The sequence below is a fragment of the Phasianus colchicus genome, chromosome 35, assembly GCF_987193195.1.
Source record: "Phasianus colchicus chromosome 35, bPhaCol1.hap1.1, whole genome shotgun sequence".
NCBI lineage: Eukaryota > Metazoa > Chordata > Aves > Galliformes > Phasianidae > Phasianus > Phasianus colchicus.
In genome coordinates, this window is record NC_143470.1 from 803,813 (window position 1) to 824,246 (window position 20,434).

General features: G+C 54.4%; 1 protein-coding gene and 1 long non-coding RNA gene across 3 annotated transcripts; one reads left to right on the forward strand and one right to left on the reverse strand.

The window, feature by feature from the left end:
• Positions 1-5,479: 5,479 nt before the first annotated feature.
• LOC149913700 (uncharacterized) lies at positions 5,480-11,917 on the forward strand. Of its 2 annotated transcripts, XR_016460975.1 has the most exons (5): positions 5,480-5,885; positions 6,222-6,316; positions 6,569-6,686; positions 6,910-9,509; positions 10,353-11,917. It is a non-coding gene; the product is annotated as an uncharacterized LOC149913700 (long non-coding RNA). The 2 variants fall into 2 exon arrangements; XR_016460974.1 differs by having other exon boundaries at positions 5,480-6,316.
• A 1,407-nt stretch (positions 11,918-13,324) lies between these two features.
• On the reverse strand, positions 13,325-15,900 carry LOC149913701 (uncharacterized). Its single transcript, XM_090128988.1, has 6 exons — positions 15,457-15,900; positions 15,170-15,255; positions 14,552-14,676; positions 13,920-14,031; positions 13,480-13,600; positions 13,325-13,357 (listed from the first exon to the last, which is right to left on the reverse strand). The coding sequence occupies exons 1-6, from the start codon at positions 15,808-15,810 to the stop codon at positions 13,325-13,327; spliced, it is 831 nt and encodes a 276-aa protein (XP_089985114.1). The 5' UTR covers positions 15,811-15,900.
• Positions 15,901-20,434: the final 4,534 nt, after the last annotated feature.

Below are 20,434 nucleotides of genomic sequence, written 5' to 3' on the forward strand. Positions count from 1 at the left end.
CGTGCCGCTCCGCGTTGCCCCGTGGGGTCTCTGTGCCGCTCGGGGCTTCCGCTCGGCGGGGGCGGCTGCCCTGTGTCTCCCCGCCTCCCCCACCCCGTGTGTTTCACTGCCCTCCTCCCCTCCCCCTGCCGCTGGTCGCCCACAACCCCCCCGTCCCTCCGTGTGACCCCCGGGGTTGCTCCTCCGCCCCCCCGTTTACCCTCCTTCCAGTTCCCCCGTTCTGATCAGTGTAGTCCTCTTCCACCCCTCCCCTCTGTGCCTCCCCCATTCTGACCCCCAGGGTCCACCTGTCTGCACCTTCCCCCCCCGATCCCTCCCCAGCCCCCCGTTCTAAATCCCTCGTGTCCCCCCACCCCGTCACGAGTCTCCCCATTCTGTCCCCTAGAGTCCCCCCACTTTCCCAGTCCCCTCTATCTGACCCCCAGAATCCCCTCTCCTCCCCCAGGTACTCCCACTCCAATTCCCCCATTCTGATCCACAGAGTCTCCGATTATTCCCCTATTCCCCTCTCTTTGACCCCCAGGGTCCCGTGTCCTCCCTTCTCCCCCCACCTCCTGGCCCCTTTTTCTGACCTTAGAGCCCCCTGTACCCCCCCCGTGTACTCTTCCCTGACCCCTGGAGTCAGTTTCCCCCACTTGGACCTCCATTCCCCCCAACCGGACTCCTTTTCTGCCCAGTAGAAGCCCCCCGCAACCCCTGGCTCTCTCCTCCCACCCCTCCCTCCGGCCTCAGATGCACTTTCTGCCTTGTAGAGGCTCTGTTCACCCCTTTCCCTTCCACAGCCCACTAAATTCCCCTCCAACGCTTTTTCAACCCCATAGGCAACCCACTCTCCTCTTCTCCCCCCAGTACTCCCCTGAGGTCTACCCCAGACTCCCCTTCCAACCCGTAGAAGCCCCTCACAACCCCCCAGATTTCCCCTGCCACCCTCTCTCCACTCCTATACCCCCTTTCCTCCCAGTAGAGACCCCACTCACCTTTTTTTCCCCCCTCACAATCCCCCGTCCACTCCCAGACCCCCCTTTCTGCCCTACAAAAGCCCCGTTTTCCCCTTTCAACCCCTCAAGTTCCCCTCCAAAATATTCCCCACCACAATGTACCCCTCCACCCCCAGATCCCCTTTCCACTCACAGAAGCCTCTTTCTCCCCTTTTCCCCCTCAAAATCCCCTCTCTCTACCCTCAGGCCCCCTTTCCACATCACAGGGCTTCTGGCTCACCAGATCCCCCAGTTTCCCTGTTCCACCCGTTCTCCAACTCCAGACCCTGTTTCCACCTCATAGAAGCCCCACTCACACCTTTCCCCCCATAGATCCCAGAGATGTCCCAGAGGGGTACTCTATGTCAATGTCATACTGTGTCAGTTTTGTTGTATTTTTTCCCCGCTTCCTTTCAGAAATGGATGGTTCTCGCCAATCCCCTGTGCTAGGCACCAAGGAAACAACTCTCCCCAGGCCACCAGCTGACACCAGGACAACCACTGGCGGTGCCAGCACTGGGACAACCACCTGTCCCCAAAGTTCTCACTGTGACCGTGGAACCCGGGGCTGTACCAACGTACCTCGAGAGCCCCATCAGCATCCTGCAGCTCCTGGAGCCGGGTGACGCTGTCACCCTGGCTGTCCAAGACTGTCCCCAGCTGTCTCCCCTGCCATGGTGGCACAACTGCAGTGCGGTGACATCCTCATTGAAGAGGTGGCGAGGAGGGGTTCAGGGAGGGGGGCTGGGGACAGTCGGGGGACACGTGGGCTGTGACATGGGGTTGGTGGCGTCACCTTCACTGGATGGCACTGGGTGTCACTGAGTGTCACTGTCTTCAGGTGACACCATGACAGAGGGTGACCTCGATGTGGAACAGCCGTGATGCTGTTCCACATCAAAATACAACAGAATACAACAACATAGAACAAAATTGACGTATTGTAGACGAAAAACTTAACATGAGCCAGCAGCGTGCCCTTGCGGCTCGGAAGGCAAATGGGATCCTGGGCTCCATCAAAAGAGGGGTGGCCAGCAGGGACAGAGAGGTGATTGTTCCCCTCTACTCTGCTCTTGTGAGGCCCCATCTGCAGCACTGCGTCCAGGTCTGGAGCCCCCAGTACAAGAAAGACAGGGAGCTGTTGGAGAGGGTCCAGAGGAGGGCCACGAAGATGATCAGGGGACTGGAGCACCTTCCCTATGAGGACAGGCTGAGGGAGCTGGGCTTGTTCAGCCTGGAGAAAAGAAGGCTGCGGGGTGACCTCATTGCAGCCTTTCAGTACCTAAAGGGAGCCTACAAACAGGAGGGGAATCAACTCTTTGAAAGGGTGAGTGACAGCAGGACAAGGGGAAATGGTTTTAAGCTGAGGGAAGGGAGATTTAGGTTGGACGTCAGGGGGAAATTCTTTATGGAGAGAGTGGTGAGGTACTGGAACAGGCTGCCCAGGGAGGTTGTGGATGCCCCGTCCCTGGAGGTGTTCAAGGCCAGATTGGATGGGGCCCTGGGCAGCCTGGTCCAGCATTAGGTGGAATGGTTGGTGGCCCTGCGTGTGGCAGGGGGGTTGGAGATTCATGATCCTTGAGGTCCCTTCCAACCCTGGCAATTCTGTGATGCTGTATTTATTTTAATGGAAACAGACATTTTTGGGGGCGATCTCACAGGGACAGAGCAGACTGAGAACATGTCACTATGTGAGGTTGTCCTGAAAATCCCCATTTGAGAACACTGGAGCACAGCAGGAACCACTAGGGACACTCTGGTCACCCCGACACCCCTCTGGGACATCTCCAGACCCTTCTGGATGAGTCCAGGAGCCCCAGACACCTCAAGACATCTCTGGGACATCTCCAGAGCCTTTCAGAAGACTACAGATCCTTGCAGAAGACTACAGGACCCTCTGAACCCACTTGAGGACTCCGTGGACCCCACAGGCTCATTCTGGGACATCTGCAGACCCTTCTGGATGAATCCGAGGACTCCCTGGATCAACGTGAGGATCCCCTGGACCCTCCAGGTTCTCTCTGGGACATCCCCAGACCCTTCTGGATGACTCCAGGACCACTCAGCCTCACATGACGATTCTCTGGACCCTACCAGACTCTACTGGTGGGACATCTCCAGATCATCCCAGTGGCTCCTGGGAACTCCTGGGCCCATCCTCGGAGCTTCCAGGTCCTTCAAGGGATCCCTGGGACTATCCTGGAGACCCCCTGGGCACCCTCAAGACCCTACCTGGACATCTGCAGACCCTTCTGAATGAATCCAAGGACTCCCTGGACCTACCTGGGCCCCCCCCCGCACGCCCCAAACCCCTCTAGCACATCTCCAGATTCTTCTGCATGACTCCAGGGGTGGATAGGGGAGGTCGTGGGAGGGAGAAAGGGGTTAGTGAAGCTTCTAGGGGGGAAAGGTGTGAGCGGGGCTTCTGTGGGGTGGAAACGGGGTCTGGAGCTGGAGAAAGGGTGGAACAGGGAAACTGGGGGATTGTGGCGTGCACCGTCTGCACGTGCTCTGCAGCATGCCTAGTGCAAGCAGGGAGCAGCAGCGCGGCGGTGGCAGCATTGCACGGGAACCTGCTGTGCTGCAGCGCGAGCCTCCGGTCCTGCTGCTGGGCAGCGCCGGGCGCAGCCTGGCTCCCTGCTCTCCGCACCTCCCTGCAGGGACCGATGGCCGTGCCCGGGATCTGCCCGAGCCTCTTCTGCAGGCTGAGCCGCCCCAGCTCTCCCAGAATCCCACCCCAACATTTCCCACGCGGTGCTGAGGAGGGCAGGGGACGCGGGGGGAGGAACGGGGCTGGTGGTCGCAGTCCTACGACGCGGCCGTTTGCGCCGCCCCGTCCTTCCCCAGCGGTGGGCACTGGACGCGGTGGGTTCGTGGAGCTGCAGAAACGACCGCGGGCAGAGACGTAGCAAAACGAACGCTGAACGTTTAATCGTTGAACACGCAGAGCAACCCACAGAGAAATGACCGCATTCCCAGCCGGCTCCCGTCCGAACGATCGTTCCCCCCTCACAGCTTCCCTCCTCGGGGCCAACACGAAGCGGCTCCACGTCGGCTTCGCGCAGCTCCGGGAGCTCCGCGCGGGGACAGACGGACAGACGGAAAGCGGCGCTTGGAGACGGCAGCTGCGGGGCAGCAGCTCAGCACGGCGCCGCCGACGATCGGAGCCGAGCGAGAAGCGAAGGCGCCCGCCGGACTCCGTGCCGGGCTCGAACGCGAGTCGATCCGTGGGATCGCTCCCTCTCTTTCGGGGCCGCCCGGCTCAGCCGGGAGCCGCTCCCGGGCACCGGGCGGGTCCCGCCGCTCGCGGTCAGCCGCCGCTTCTCGCAGCCCGGCAGCGCCTCGCCGCCACGACGGAGGACGGCGCGGTTCCCCCTCCGAGATCGGCTGCGTTCCGACGGGGGACGGACGGGGGCGGCGGCGGTGCCCGCGGCCGCGGCCGCCATTGGCGGAGAGCCCGCGCTCGGCCCCGCCTCCTCCGCTCTGCCATTGGTCGGTGTGCCGAGCGGGGCGGGTGCTGGGCGCGGGGTCGTTTCCTCCCGCGGTCGCGCCGTCATTGCGTCATCAGCGCGCGCGCCCCGGACGGCCCCGGCCCGGCTGCCCGCGGCGATGCCTGCGGTCGTCGTGTTGCGGGAACTCGGCGCGGCTTCTCTGGAAAAAGGATTTTTGCAGATCAACTCTCTGGGCGCGCTGCTCCCTCCTGGTTCAGCCCACAGGGTTCCGCCCGTGCAGTGGTTGTTCCCGTGCCTGTTTTCCAAAGCCCCGGCTCCATGGAGCTGAGCGCTGTTTTGCCGTTGATCTTCGTTGGAGCAGAGATGGATCGTAGGAGGCAGTGCGATCCCACAGAGATGCACCGAGCAGGAGGCAGCAGAAACCTGTTTGTGAGCGGCCGTTTTGAGCCAAATGCGGCACGTCGCGGTGCGCTGTGGAAGCGCAGGATGGCTGACGTGGGAAGGGACCTCTGGGTCCACCTGGTCCAGCCCTGCTCCAACAGGGCCACCAGAACTGGTGCCCGGGACACATCCAGCTGGGTTTGGAGATCTCCAGGAGGAGACGCCGCAACCTCTCTGGTCCCTGTGCCAGTGCAGCAGCGCTTACAGTGCAGGAGTGCTCCTGATGTGTGGTGGCAACCTCTGGTCCTGGCGCTGGGCTCCGCTGGATGCAGCCTGGCTCCGTCCTCTGTGCCCCTCCCTGCAGGGATTGGTGGCCGTGGGTGGGATCCCCTGAGCTGCCCTTCTCCAGGCTGAGCAGCCCCTCTCTCTCAGCCTCTTGTGGTAGAAGAGGTGCTCCAGTCCCTTCACCATCTTGGTAGCCCTCCGCTGGACTCTTTCCAGTATGTCCAGCTGTCTCTTGTACTGGGAGCCCAGACCTGGACGCTGTTCTCCAGGTGCAGCCTCACCAGCGTCGAGCAGAGCAAAAGTAATGGTGCAGAATAACGGTCCTTACCTGCTACAAGTCAGGACTAGGGCTATGATGGGAGCACACTGCTTTTTGACTGACATGGAGAACTGGTAGGAAGAGGGCCTGGTGGGCCTGAACACAGATGGCAGGTGGTCCAGCTTTTGTTTCACTGGAAACCAGATAACTCCATGGGCAGCAATGTGGAGAAATGTTCTCCATGTAGTTGTGTCCCTGTGGCTTCTTTCTGATGTGCTTGGAAAGTCCCACTAGAATAGGCTGCTGCGTGAGACAGAAGCCTGATACATATCACTTGTGTGGGTGGAGTTTTATCATCTCTGTGTTCATCTTTTATGTTTGTTTTTTTTCATTTCAACTCTATGTGTGCATCGGGGCAAGCCTTCCTTTGCTAAATCCTTTTCTTGTGGCCTTAGGCAACAGTCAAGGGGGTCTCAGGTTTCAGTGCTGAGCAAGAAGCGCAGGCTCTCAGGAAGGCCATGAAGGGCTTTGGTAAGTCGATCTCCCTCCCTCCTCGGGTCAGCTTTTATTTTTTCCCCAGCACTGGGAATGGCTGCTCTGGTGGTTTGTTAGAGGGAAGCGTAGCTGCTTGCATTGCTCTGCTGCACAACTGCCCTAAAGATGTTTGGAAAGTGGAAACAGAACTGCCCTTCATGTCCCGAAATGCAGCTGCCCTGGAGGTGTGGGTCCTGGCAGCTTTGTGTGCATAGCTGTAGTCCTGGGGCTGTGGAGAGCTGGCTGTGTAGGGGACTGGAGGTGGCACAAGAGCAGAGGGCACTTGTGATTCTTGTGCAAGCAGCCTGACTAGCTTCCATTTGTTTCTTGCAGGCACGGATGAAGATGCCATCATCGACGTCTTGACCAAACTAAACGTTTCCCAACGTCAGTGAGTTCTGGTCACCTCTAAGAGCACCAGTGGCAGGGTAGGTGGTCTGCAGAGATGTGTGAACGTGGTTGTGTCACTTGGGTGAAAAGCGAACAACGACCCAATCTCCCTAAGAGAAAGGTCAGCAGAGACTTTACCTGACCAAGGTTGTTTTGTTCTTGTTCAGTTCAGAGCAATTGTTGATGCAAGGAAGGTTGGAGCTTGAAGAGGAGTGGTGAACAGCTCAGTTCCTTCTGTCCTCGAAGGCCGTACCTTCTGCCAACTCCTTTCTCCTCTCTTGGCCTTCTAGGATTTGATTGATGACTTGAAGTGACTTGAAGCTGAGTGGGAGTTTTGAGAGAGTGATCACTGGGATGATGACTGCCACCACCATGTATGACGTGCACACACTAAGGAGGGCTGTGAAGGTTTGGAAGTCTTCCTTTCGTATTGCTTAAGTTCTGGCCAAGGACTTACTGCTTTGTTATGTATGTCTTCTTATTTATCGTTAACCTAAATTATTATTAAAGAAACCTGGTTGCACGTCACGAGCAGTTGCTGGTATCTTAAATCTTGCCTTAAATCTTGTTGTGGGCAGCACCCAGGTGGTGGCCCTGCTCCTAACGGGTGCTGTGTGTATGTTCTTGCTAGAATCTGGCTGCTCCCTTGAGGATGACATCGTATCTGACACATCTTCCATGTTTCGAAGGGTCCTCGTGTCCCTCGCAGCAGTGAGCCACGCTGAGGGGAGGAGGGGGTGAATCTTCAGAGCTGTGGGCACAGCTCTGCACTCAGTGGTGAGGAGCTCCAGGCTGGCTTTTTCTCTCCCTGTGTGTCCCATGGCCTGCTCCTCAAACCCAGCTTCTGCAGGGAGGAGACTCTGACTCTGGGTGTGCATGAGTGCTGTGGGCCCTTTTTTAAACATCCCAGTAAAGTGGGTTGCTGCTTGTTTCAGAAGGAAGCCCGAAGCACACCTGAGCTGTGTTTCACTGTGTTTGTAAGCTAGTGTTCCCTTTGGTGCACTCCATTATCCATCTCCAGCAGCTGTTCCTGAATGGGGAGTTCTCAGGAGTTGTTTCCAGTAGATGCTCTGGTGAACTGAGTCTTCTATCCTTGTGTCTTTGCAGGCAAACAGAGATGAGGGAGTGATGCCTTTGCTCAGCAGGATGCTCAGGTGTGTAAGTAACATAAAGTAATGTGCTTCCCAATCTATTCTTGTGCATGTGATGCGTGGTGAAGAGAAGCCAACCTGTGAAATGGGAATAATGGTTCTAGTCTTGTTTGCAAGTCTCTAATGAGAGGTCTCTAGACAGGCTGGTTACTTGGCAGGGGCAATGACATTTTGGTTGTGGGTTGCCGTGCCTGGTTGGTGCTTGTTGGAAAATATCCATGATGTAGACAAGTACGGGCCAGCAGTGCTCTAGCTCCAAGGAATTAAAGATCTCCTGTACACCCAGTCTTCTCCATGAGCCTTACTTTGCCATCCATGTCTGTAAGTGCCTATACGAAGTGGGGGAGAAGAAATGGGGAACAGATGAGGTGCAGTTTATGTCCATCCTCTGTACACGGAACAGGGATCACCTGCTGAGAGGTAGGACCCCTCCCCAGTGTCCTGGGTTTTTCTTTCCTTCCTTGTTTGTGTGAGATGCTTTTGTAGGAGCTCCATAGCTGTTCAGGAGATGGGAACTCTTCTGAGGCAGCAGGTGTCCTAGAGAGAGCCCCATTGCATCCATTGCATTTGGGCTGTGTTATTCCCTCCTGAGACTGAAAGGGGCTTCAGAAACCTAAGTACAACTGGCTGTTGCTCCAGCATGGAAGGCAGAGATCATGAAGTGATCTCCACGTCCTTGTAAAGCTCCAACTTGTCAACCTGCTGTCTGAGTGTGGAGCACGACCAGCCGTGCTGCGCTTTGTGTGTACGTTGCCTGTAGGGCTGGAGGTGGGGAAGCTGCCCCAGTGACTGCAGAAGGAACTTGAGCTGCACTGTGCCTGGTTGCAGGTCAGCCTCATAGTCTTGGTCTGTTTGCCCTGACTGGGGGGAGTGTAAACCATCAGGTGTGTGTGTCAAGCCTTTGCTCTCAGTTAATTGCTGTCATGGAATGGTACCTATGAAAGAATGACTTGTCCATAATGCACATCTCATCAGCTCTGCCTGATGCCTCATGCTGAGCTGCCTTGTGCTGGGGTCACGTACCAAATGTGCCAGCACCTCCTGCTGGGACTCCTGGATAGCACTGCCGTTAGAAACTCTGCTGGTGCTGCCTTCATGATGTGAAATTCTCTACCAACCTCTGAGATACAACTTCCTCCCAAGCCCTACGCTCCTGTCTGCTAAGCTGTGCGTTCTTATCGCTACAGGATGTGGTTCCTGTTTGCTTTTGCAGGTGTTTGTAACTGTTGGTGATGTTGGAAATATCCAAATAATTTTCCAGGACGGTATCTCTGATAAAGCAGATTTTAGTTGCAGTTGCCATGTTGGGCCTCCTGCAAGCAGGAGCGCACAGAAAACAGTGCTCCACCTTTTATCCCCTATTGCCCAACGCTGATCTCTTTCTGCCCTGATTCCTCACTGGCTGAGTACTGGCATCCTGACATTGCCACAGCGTGGGACAGTTCTGCTTTGTGTAAAGGCCCTGGCTCCTGGAAAGCTTGTTAAATGTATTTCGCGTTTGCTGGCTTACCAGTCTTACAATATGTTTTCCAGTTCAGAATACTATACCTACATTGTTTAAAAGATTTAAGACCTATTGCAACTTTGTAAGGAAGAATTTGTGGCATAGCTCAGTAATTATGTTTCTAAAAGATGTTACTAATATGTACATGATATTTCTGCTTTTAACACCAGCTACTCCTAAAGACAAGCTACAGAATACAAACGCGTTATGTTCCACTTCTTTAACTCAACTGTCCATCTCAATATCCAGTGCAGAAACAACATGTCTCTCCCACAGTGAATAACACTGTGAAGGCATCACAGAGCGCCTGCTTGTCTCCGCAGTGCTCAGGGGCTTTTCTGAGCTGCAGGCCCCGCACTGCAGCCCCACGGCACAGCCTCACAGCTGGTGACGGACTGAAGCTGGAGAATCCTGGCAGCAGAGGACGCTCCTGCCCCACAGAAGGGCCGGCAGCTCCAGCGCAGCTCCAGCGCCCTCAGTGCTGGAGAGGAGGCTGAGGTGCCTGCAAGCGATGGATGCGGTCCATCCAACCTTCCACCTCGTGTGGTTCACCGTGCAAGGCCAGCAGGAAGAAAGGTGGGCACGGGTAACACGGCATCCAAAGGGACTGCAGAGCTCTTGGGCTGGGAGTCCAGGGTGTGGGGGCCCAGGGGTGCTGTGGGACAGGGGTGAAAGGAGGTGGTGCGTGCCAGTCCTTGGCTGCAGGACTGGTGCTGGTGGCAGGGCCTTGGGTTCTGTGTCTGCAGCACCTATTTGCGGATTGGTGTCTGCTTGGAAGGGATGGGACCCACCTCCCTAAGGGAGGCGAGGATATTTTTGTCAGTAGGATGGCAGCTTCACAAGGGAGGCTTTCAACTAAGAATGGGGAGGGCTGCTGAGCAAAGGGATGGGGTGATGCAAGGGAGAGGGACCAGAAAATGAGCACTTGCAGGAGAGCAAGAAAATGCCTGAAGGCACCATTCTGGGGAGATCCCCAAAGCTCCAGAGGAGGTTCTGGTGGGTAACAGGGGGAGGCTGCTGGGAGAGAGGAACAGATGGACAGAGGGACCAATGGAGGAGGGATGGATGGAAAAACGGATTGAAGGATCGTTGGATGAAAGGATGGATGCAAATACAGGTGGATGGAGGGATCAACAGGAAAATATGATTTCTGCCTCAACGAGCAGCGTGCCCCCAGGCCCCACTCCCTCCATGGGGACCAGTGGGGGTGGCCCCGGGGGTACAGGACCCACGTCCCATTGTTTGGAGCCACTCCCTTGGCTGTTAAAGAACCCGGAACCTGTAAGAGGAGTTACACTGTAAAAGGAGGTCTCTTCCCAGGCTAAAACACCTCCCGTGTACATTGAGATAAAGCAAATTAGTAACCAACTCATCTTTTCTTTATGAGTTTAACTTTCAGCCCTGCACTTTCCTTGACAGCACAAGTAGTTCCCTGGCATCCTGGAATAACCGCCTGCAACAACACTTCAGTTACCTCCTGTGCCTTATTAGTTCTACAAGGGAATGCCTGCAGCCCCCCTAAGAAGCTACCAGTACCAACACACAGCAATACCCCCCTTTTCTTGGGAGTTCTGAGAAATCAATTTGCCATTGTTGCCCCAGAAGGCTCCCTTTCCCAATAGCCCCACTTGTGCCCTGTTCCTGGTACTAGGATTGTCCTTTGTAGTGTCTGTTCCCCGAGTACGTTTTATCATCTTCCTTGGAACCCACTCCCATAAGATACTGAAGGGCATAACAGTGTGTCCATCTGGGCGCGCACCCCTCTGTCAGCTTGCTCTCTTCCCTCCTAAATCATTAATTAGATTCCTGTCCTCTCTGGAATATTTTACAGGTTCCGCCTCAGGTTCAGAGATGTTAAGTTTGCCATCTGGAATTAAAGCCTTTGCCAACTGCCTGTTCTGTCACCTGGTCCACCGTCTTATTTCCAGTTTCCTGCCCAGAGCCTTGTCTTGAGTAAGATTACTTTTAGTAGAGCAAAAGCTTTGAATCACCTTTAAAATACAGAGAAACAAATAATACTGTACTATTTTTTGTTTTATTTTCATATTGTTATTATCAGGTAAAGAGGCAGACAAGTCACATCTCAGAAACGACTTGATTTCAGTGGCCTTAAACTGTCCCTCTGTGATGGTTATTTTCTTATTGACTCGCTGTCAAACACAGCCAGTGGATCTCTGTACGTGCAGTTTAGAGTTCCTAGCTAAAATGAATTGCATAAATGCAGATTACAAATATTCTTATCTCAGCACACTTTTTTATTTATTACCTTGCCTAGGTAGAAAGACAGTGCTACAGCACTACAACTCACAGCATGTTCTTACCCAAAGGGGCTTTCCCTTTCCCCCATTCCACAGTACGATTCAATCAAACCCCAGGCTCCTCCCCTAAAATGAGGTACAGTTAATCCATGCCACAGAAACCAGTTGCCAATACAAGGCTTGGGCTGTCACCTCACGGCCACCAACAGTCCCTCCAACACAGCATTTCCACTGCCAAGCCTAACTAACTTCTCAGCTGCAGTGCGCTTTCAGAAGGCAGTACTAGTCTCACTGCTGCTGGGAGAGTGGCAAAGGAACCCAAGTCTGCCTGACAGCTCCACATCGCTCACAGCAAAGCTGCACGAGCAAACAAAACGCTCTCAGCTGCAGAAACGGAGAAACATACTTCACTCCTGCCTTGCACAACTAGAAGCAGAAGGACCTCCACGCCGCTTGGCCTCGCCAAGGAATTCACACAGCTCTAAGCACCACCATTCACACACACACTCAGATCACTCTACAACTAACAACTGCCACTGACTAATGCTCAAAGCCAGAGACCCTCAGGGGCCTCCTGAGACCCAGCCCACAAACTCCAAAGAAGAACCTTCACCCAAAACAACAACTGGACACCCAGGCAACAGCAGACACAGCTTCTCGTTACCCCCAAGAGGCAAAGAACTCAACCCGAACACAAAGACAAAACTGCTTAACCCACTCGGAAGATCAGGGCACGCAGAACACCAACAAAGAACACACCTCCATGCTGACAGCCCTCACAGCTGGCAGCCAGCCCCTACATGAGGGTAGGGAGGGCTGGAACCAGGCTCCACCCTTTGCCAGACAAGTGAATTGCTTCCACCTGTCCTCCACAGCAGAACAAGGCCTAATGAAGATCAAAGGCCAGTCGGCTGGGGGCAGCCTGCCAGGCCTGCTCTTCTTGGTGCTCTGCCTGGGCAGTTGGAGTGCTCCACGAGGCAGCTGTGGCAGCCTGGATGGTCTGCCTTGGGGCTGCGTGGAGCGGCTGCACTCAGGCCTTGAGGGAGATCCGGAATCTCTGGTGAAGCTGGCTGACTGGCTGGGGAAGCCTTCCGAGGCCTGAAGCCTCCTGGCCGGCCAGTTGGGCCAGGCCGAAAGCCGGCTGGCCGTTCAGGGGAGCACTGCCAGGCGAGAGGTGGCCGGCCGGCTGGCCCATGGAGCTCTGCATTTGCAGACCTCTCCAAGCCGGCCAAAGGGGCCCTGCCAGGCCAAAAGCCCGTAAGTTGTGATCCAGATAAGACAGAAGAGACTGTGCTGGATTTCCCTGGGCATCAAAGTACCGTGAGACGCTCTGATGCCCTCTCGCAATTCTTTCTCCCTCCACCAGCACAAGAGCTGGCGTCAAAAGGCGCAATGACACTGTCACAGGCGTTCTGGAGGTTTTTAAAGGGTAGGCCCCTGATAAGGCTTTATTGATGGTTTTGCCCCTCTACATTTCACTCTAGATCTCCTTGTTGGCCTGGAGAAGGGAAGGCAGCGGGGTGACCTCCTTGCAGCCTTCCAGTACATAAAGGGAGCCTACAAACAGGAGGGGAGTCAACTCTTTGATGGTGTAGCTAATGGCAGGCCAAGGGGAAGTGGTTTTGAGTTGAAGATTGGATGCCAGATTGGATTGTTCTTTCCAGAGAGAGTGGTGGGATACTGGAACAGGCTGCCCGGAGAGGTTGTGGATGCCCCGTCCCTGGAGGTGTTCAAGGCCAGGTCGGATGGGGCCCTGGGCAGCCTGGTTAGTATGAGATGTGATGTAGATGGGATTGACGCATCTGTTTTGCAGCCTCCAGTTGAGCTGTGTGTGTCGTGGGCACCCCATGCCCGCATCAGCGTGGGTAGGGTGTGGCCTTCCTGCGGACTGGGGGTTTGGTGTTTGGAGGCTGGCACTCGGGAGACCCTGTTTCTTCTTTTATGGGTGGCAGCAGTCCAGGTCGGGTGATGGAAGACTCCTCAGGCAGCCTGGACTCCCCACGAAGTGGTGATGCTGCCATCTGCCCCAGTGCATCCTGCACTGGCCTGATCTTCCTTGCCCTCTGCCTGAGAAGTTTAACTGAGTCACATGTCAGTGGGAGCCTGGATGGTCGGCCTTGAGGCTCTGTAGACTCAGCCCTTGTGGAAGATCTTCTTGAGTCGCTTCTGAAAGGTGTTGCTGGCCTCAAGGTGATCTGAGGGGGTGCGGCCTTGGCTGTCTGCAATTTTTGCACCGCATCCTCACGATGGGCTTTTCCTGCTTCCTGCACTTCATCAAGGAAGCTCACGTGTTTGGTTCCCAGTGTTCGGCGCTGGTCTTGTTTGCTTGATGGTACTGCCTCCCCCTGCAGCTCGCAGGTCACCGGCTGCTCTTGGGCTTCAGACGCCCTCCGGATGGGTGGCAGCGGACTGAAAGGACAGAGCGGGAGGGGTCCGCGTGAGTGGCTGATGGCTTTGGGGCCGCATGCTGCAAGCCTGAGCCAGGAGCCTTGGCTGCAACGCAGCCCTCCCCACAGACTGCTCGCCGGCTGCCCCATGACTCTCCTGGGATGCGGAGAGGGGCCAGCCCTGTGAGCCGGGGGGCTCCTGGCGTCCCCATCCCAGCACGGTGGGTGCTGCTGCGTTCAGCACTGTTGGGCGGCCACCAACAGTGACCCTTTGGGGCTAGGGAACGGGCTCTCGCTGTTTCACCCCCATGCACATCCCAGCCCAGAGCCTCCAGCCTCACCTGGCCTTGGAGCTCTCCTTCAGCAGTGAGCTCCTTATCCTACTCAGGTGTCCTCCATCCATGCTGTCTGAGCTCAAGCGTTTGATGAAGGTTGGACGGTCAGCAAATGACACTGGAATGGAGAAGGCAGAGGAGATTCACCGTAAACCCTTTGGCTCACTCACAAGGGGCTCTCAGGCCTGTTCCCAGAACATCTGAGAGGGACGCTCTGCTCCCCCCACTGCTGACATCTGCACCGCCCTCGGACCCTTCCTGACACCATCCCTGGCCCCACTCCTCCTCTCTGCAATTCAGCTCTGTTTTGGGACTGCATTAGTGACGTTGGCTTTGGGAAAGAGGAGCTGGGTGGTGACGATGAGGTGGCAGGGTGGCTTTTGGGGACCATATCCTTCTGCTAGGGAAGGGCGGGGCCTAAGATCCACACATCCTCCTGCCATAGCCAGGGATGAGGGCACGTCACACCCAGCACCTTAGTTTGTGAGAGGCCAACAATTCCTTAGTTTGGGAAGAGGCCGTGCTGAGCTGGCGTGAAGCTTTGACACAAGTCAGAGCCCTTGGCTGATGGTCAGCAAGGGATTTCCCATCTCAAGTATGTTGCCCGTGCCGCGGAAAGGAGCTGGCCGCTGCTTTACCTTTCTTGCCCTGGACAAGAGGTGGCAAAGTGCCTTCTTTCTTTGGTTTCTCCTGACCAGGGATGCTTCGTGAGGACCTGCGTCTTATTGTGGGCGGTGGTTTGGGTACAAACTCCATTTGAAACCTGTACGAGAGGAGAAGACAGCGACCGGTGTGACGCAGCGCTCCAGCAATCCTTGTTGCTCTCTCTGATTGCCTGCTCCCAGGCACATTGTCATGCTGCATGAAGCACACGACTTTCTTAAGTCTTTAGCAGGGTCAGTCGAGATAGGTGAAGGGGAAAGAGTTTCAAACAGCAGGAGGGAAGATTTAGATTGGATATAAGCTTTTGACAGAAGGGTGGCAGGCACCGGAACATCTTGCCCAGAGAGGTGGTGGGTGCCCGGACGGGCATTCAAGGTCGGGCTGGACCAGGCTCAGAGTTACCTCATCTGGCTGTAGGTGTCCCTGTTCCCTGCAGGGGAGTGGGACTAGGTGCCCTGTCAGGGTTCCTTCCATTCTATGATTCTGTGACATATGCTCATGGGCAGGACACTCATGGACACAAGGAACAAGCGCTCCAGAACGAGAGCTGAGCAGGTGCATCAAGCAGCAGCTACAGCCACCAACATACTCACATGGGAAAGACGACAGCGCAGCCAGAGAGCGCCATGGAGGCCACCGGTGCCACCCGAGACACCACCGTGTCCAGCAGCCAGGGGGCCTGCAGGGGAGAAACGGGGAGGATGTGGGACGTCCTCGTGAAGGCTGAGGCACTGGGGACACGAGGAGCCCAAGGCGGGGAGAGCTGACAGCAGCACAGCACTTGCACGGCCCGAGCAGCTGGCCAGGTCCTGGTGGGCTGTGTGCAGGCACAGCAAGGGTCACGGCAGTGCCTGGGCCACGGAGAAACCACACAGCTCACCTTGAAAACAGCTCTTCTGAATGTATCTTTCCCTGATAGCTTCTCGAGGAAGTCAAAGAAGAATTTCATTTGGAACGTCAGTCCATCGATGTGGAGGACGCCGATGTCCTTTAGGACAACAGCAACGTTCTCCCCGTTCTGCAGGCAGCCGGAGAGCAGGGACACGGTGCTCTGGATGCAAGTCCTGAGTGTCTCGCAGCTCAGAGAGGCAGCTGCGGCTGCCTTGCTGTATTCCAGGGGCTCCACCTTCCTATGGACTGAAAAATGCAAGGGACAGAGTTGATGATACGGGTGGTTTTCTACAGGTGCTTGCCTAGAAGTGCTTCTGGTGGACATCAGCCAGAACGGCCTCATGTTTGGACAGGCTCCTCAGAGGAGGAGGTTTGCTTTTGAGAATGGAGGCGCTGGCCGTTTGCCCTGTCCATGAAAGCAGCAAAAGTTGATCCCCCCTCCTACCTGGCAGGGACTCCCTGCGGGCCTTGAGGTGGTGCGTGGCTATGAGATTTGTAGCCAGGTGAAACACGGGCCACCGCAGAGTCAGGGTCCCATCCTCAGTGCGGATGTCTTTGGAGATGGTGTCAAAGGAGCCAAAGGTGGGAATCCAGACCCCCTGCAAGTGGAGAGAAAGGAAGGGCGGAAGGGTTATGGGACGGCTGGAGGAAGAGCCAGAGGGGTCCAAGGTAGGGACAGAGCTCAGGTGCCCTCTGCCGCTGTTCAGAGGCACAAGCCAGGGCATCGGGAATGGCTTTGGGAAGGGGCTGCACAGTCCTCTCCTTCCCCTCGCCCTCCCAAATGCAGCACAGCAGGCAGGGCAGAAGCAGCCTCATGGGATCCAGAGGCTTCCAGAGACCGGCATCAGCCCTGAGATAGACAGTGCCCAGCACAAGTGATCGTGCAGGAGTTGCAGGAAGCCCGTGGGATGCCCAGGAGAGAAATGTGGGGGCAGTTTCCTGCTTTCTGTGGAGGGGAAGACTCAGAGGAAGTCCAGGCTGAGCTGGATGGGGAGAGGAGGAACCCGACAGCCAACACACCTTCTGCAGCAGCAGCTGCTCCCGTACATAGGCGGCCACCGCATCCCAGATGGCAACTCGCTCTGGAGGGCAAAGGAAAAGCAGGTCACACTCTGCATCTGCCGCTTCCCGGCACTGCTACCGCTGCCAGGCGGGAGCGAGGTGGCAGATGGAAAGTGTCATCTCGTGCCAAGGTTGGCTGCAGCACCGCTCCTGTGCTGGCTGTGGACCCGTGTACCTTCGGTGTCGGTGCATGTCGGTCTGGAGGCACGCCTCGCTGCGGGGCCGACCTCGCTCATCCCGTTCCGCCTCGTGCCGGCGGCTTGCTCCTTGTTGGCGCCAGCCATGCCGGAGCTCATCCTTCAGATGCGTCTGCTCTCTGCCAGATGCTCCTTCAGGATGCAGGATCCACCAGCGTGCTCTGCCTTTACACCCCTCCCGGGTGCCCGTGTCACAAACATCGCCACGGCGACGCGATGACAGCGTGGCCGGTGCTGGCCGCTGCCCATTGTGACGCTGGCACCAAGACCTTCAGTCTACTGTTTTAATCTGACCCAGCTGGAAAACTTCACTATCGTTAGTTTCCTTGATTCCTGTGCAATTTTATTTCAGAACTGAAGCTTGATTTAAACAATTTTTTGCAAAGTCTGAAATGAAAGTTGCATTTCTGCTTAGATATAGCTGCTTTGATCCACGATGAATGAAGTCATAAAACAGAGTGTAAAGGGAATTTCTAAACTGCCTGTTGGTGAGTTCATTGTTGAAGGCAACAGGAGAGCCCAGAATGTGGCTTTTGAGAGTAGATTTGCCTCTGCCTCTTACTGAGTTCTGTATTGCATTTTTCTGTGCGTGCAATTCTTTTGACTCAGAAATACAAGTTATAATGAAGGTGAGGTACTTCACAGCACATTAGAGATTTTCAACAAAAATGCATTTGGAAAACACATTATAAACCTAAATGCTGCAGAAGGACATTGATTAGGATTCTATTTAAGGGCAATAGATCCTATCTTTGCGCACAGCCAGAAAATGCTCCTTCTACATTTCACTGATCACCATGTCAGCACCTCTAGGGATCAGCCCGTCGGTTCATTGGAATAGCAGTACACTGACAAAGTGCTGCTGTAATCCTGGAAACCACGGAATGCTCATGGATTTTGTCAGCCAATTTACAGCCTGGTTTCAGCATTGCTGAATAGGCATTTGTTCTCCAGCAGAACATTTCAGAATCTACAGAACATTGCTAATAACTGCAGTGGAACAGGGAGGAATGGTGAAAACAGATTTCTGCTTAGAATGCTTTCCAATTTAGTAACTACTGCATTTTTACTTTCCTAGAATTCTCATGAGCTCTAGATATGCAGTTACATTTGAAAATGCTAAACGAGATAGCAAAACTGAATCATAAACACAGGAAACAGATTCTGTATTCAGTTTCCTGCTTTTCTGTCCTGCTAGCACGTTTGTTGTGCTTTCTACCATTTCGGAACCACAGGAGCTAAAACAGTCTGAACAACAAGAGTCCAAATCCTTGTCTTTGGAAGGCCCGCCCAGTTACCCAACCCCCGAGCAAAGAAAAAGAAGAATCAAGTCCTCAGTCACCACACATAATCAGTCAGCTCTGACATAAAAGCTACCTTTTTCATGCACCTCCACATATGCGTGGGAGAAAAGTGTTCTGGGCATTCAGCAAATGGCTTCCTTCCTTCTGATCACTCAGGCTTTCTGGTGAGAAACTTGATAATGGTTTAAACCAAGCCATTCAGCAAACTCACAGTCCATTGCACACAGTCCTCTTCTGTTGCTGTGGCATCCACAAATGCAGTATGGTTCCACCCTGGAGGGAGGCGCCCAAGTCTCAGGCTCACGAGTTGACCAGCTCTCACAGCTCACTGGGCTGTTCTCACAGCCCTGGCTAACACTGTCCAGGTTAACTGAGTCTTTCCTCCCCGGATTGGGGTTCTCCTCTTCAAAGAGAAATGATTTTAGGTTTCATTTGGTCAAAGCCGGCAAAAATCAATTTGAAAAAAGGCACCTTTCAAATCCAGAAGGTCAACTCCACCTACTCATTCATAAGTTGGTTAATTAAATGTATGGATTTGCCACAGCTGGGAGCATACCTTCAACCGCTCTATTACTTGCCCTCAAGTCTTACATACCAGAGTACAGCTCTTGCCATCCAGTTTTTCATCATCAAGATTGGGGTGCTGTATTTGGATTCACATTCAATTAGTAATCCAAACTCCAGAAGTTATTTATGATTTCCATCCTTCTCCAGTCTCATATCCTCAAAGGGCACTGCTTTACGCTGACTGGGCTGGCTCCTGCCTTTAACTTCACTTCCTTTGGGGCTGCATTTTGGCTCTGCCAGGCATCCCTGATAGCCACACTCCTAACTAATTTAGGATTTAAGATCTCAGTAACTTCTGGGGGTACAGCCTTGTTTTTCCCAGTTTGTGCTAAAGCCAGAGGAGGAGGAGATGGTGGGGAGGGAATGGGGGAGATGGGCGATGGGGAGATGGAAGGGATGGAGGGGGGGGATATAGGGGTTGGAGGTGGGAGGATGGGGGGGAGGAGAGTGGGATGGAGAACAGAGGTGAAAGGATGGACGGAGAAGAGGATGGATGGAGAAGGTGGAAGGAGGGGTGGGCAGAAGTGAAAGGATGGATAAGGGGAGGGATGGAGAACAAGGAAGGAGGGAGGGACACGCACCAGGCCACGTGCTTGGCTCACGTGCTTGGACAGAGAAGGACCACGGCGGCGCTGGAAGCGATGGGCAGAGCCAGCACGGCGTCCCTGCTGCAAAGGGCACTTTTCCTCTCTCCTGCTTTGATTCTCACCAGGCTCTGCAGGGTTTCTTCCACTCCATACCCGCTCAAAGTATCATACAGAGCCAAAGTGGAAAACCTGCTTGCAAAACAAGTGTCGGCACAACCAAGATGAACTGCCAAGCTCATTCCTTTCTTCACTGCATGCTTTTTTCATAATTTTTTTAACAACTCCTCCCACCCAATACCCTTCCAAGCCCAAACTTAACTTTCCTGCTATTCACTGTCTTCTTGATTCTCTTGGCTTTTGCTGCTACTCTTGCCTTGCTTTCCTTTGCAGTGCCATGCACTGCTCTCTCTCTATTTGTTGCCACCCATTCTTTTCTTAGGTGTTCTTCTTTACTTTTTACTTGACTTTCTTTTTTCCTCTTTACCTTTTGTCTCTTTTCTTTATTCAGTTTTCCTTTTTGTCTTTTTTCATATGTTATTTTTCTTTTTTTCTTTTCTTTTTTTTCCCCTTTTTTCTCATTTCCCCCCCCCTTTTTTTTTTCTTTTTTTAAATCATAGCTTTTTCTTCAAACCTCCCCTTTTCCTCTTCTCCCATCCCCTACCCTCCCCTTCCCCCTGCCTTAGCCTACCATTACCATGCCTGCCCTTCACTTACCTTCTCCTCACTTCCTCCTCCTTGATGCTCTTGGCTTTTGCTGCTACCTTGATGCCCAATCTCAACACTTGCCTGCTCTGCTCGCTGCTCTGCCAAGTGGCTCTCAGCTCTGCTCACAGCTTCACGCCTACTGCCTCCCTTCTCTATTCCCTTCTCGTGCCCTTCAGGCTTTTCCTCCCCTTGCTGAGCAAGGCCATGCCCGGTAGCTCCCCTTCGACCTCCTCTGCCCTTTGCCTTCCTCCACAGAGATGCTTGCTTGGCCAGCACTCCTGCCCGCCGCCTAGCCCACAGCCCTCATCTCTTGGGGAGACAGCAAGGTGGCCTGGAGCTACCCACACCTCCTGCCGGGCATGGCTTCTCAGCTTTGCTTCAAGCCCACAACCCAAAGGATTATAACTTACAATAGCAGGTTGAGAGCTGTCTGAGAGACTGTGAGAAATTAAATAGAAGCATTCATCTTCTATACATCAAATAAGTACAAAAATGATGAAGCTAAATGTTCCACAAATTATATTGACTGGTATTAATAAAGAGAC

Coding starts and splice junctions, on each gene's coding strand:
- LOC149913701 (XM_090128988.1), bottom strand. CDS start 15,810: ATGAGGCCGTTCTGGCTGATGTCCACCAGAAGCACTTCTAGGCAAGCA. Junction 14,677..15,169: donor TGCGCTGTCGTCTTTCCCAT/GTGAGTATGTTG, acceptor CCTCTCGTACAG/GTTTCAAATGGAGTTTGTAC. Junction 14,032..14,551: donor TCTTGTCCAGGGCAAGAAAG/GTAAAGCAGCGG, acceptor TCTCCATTCCAG/TGTCATTTGCTGACCGTCCA.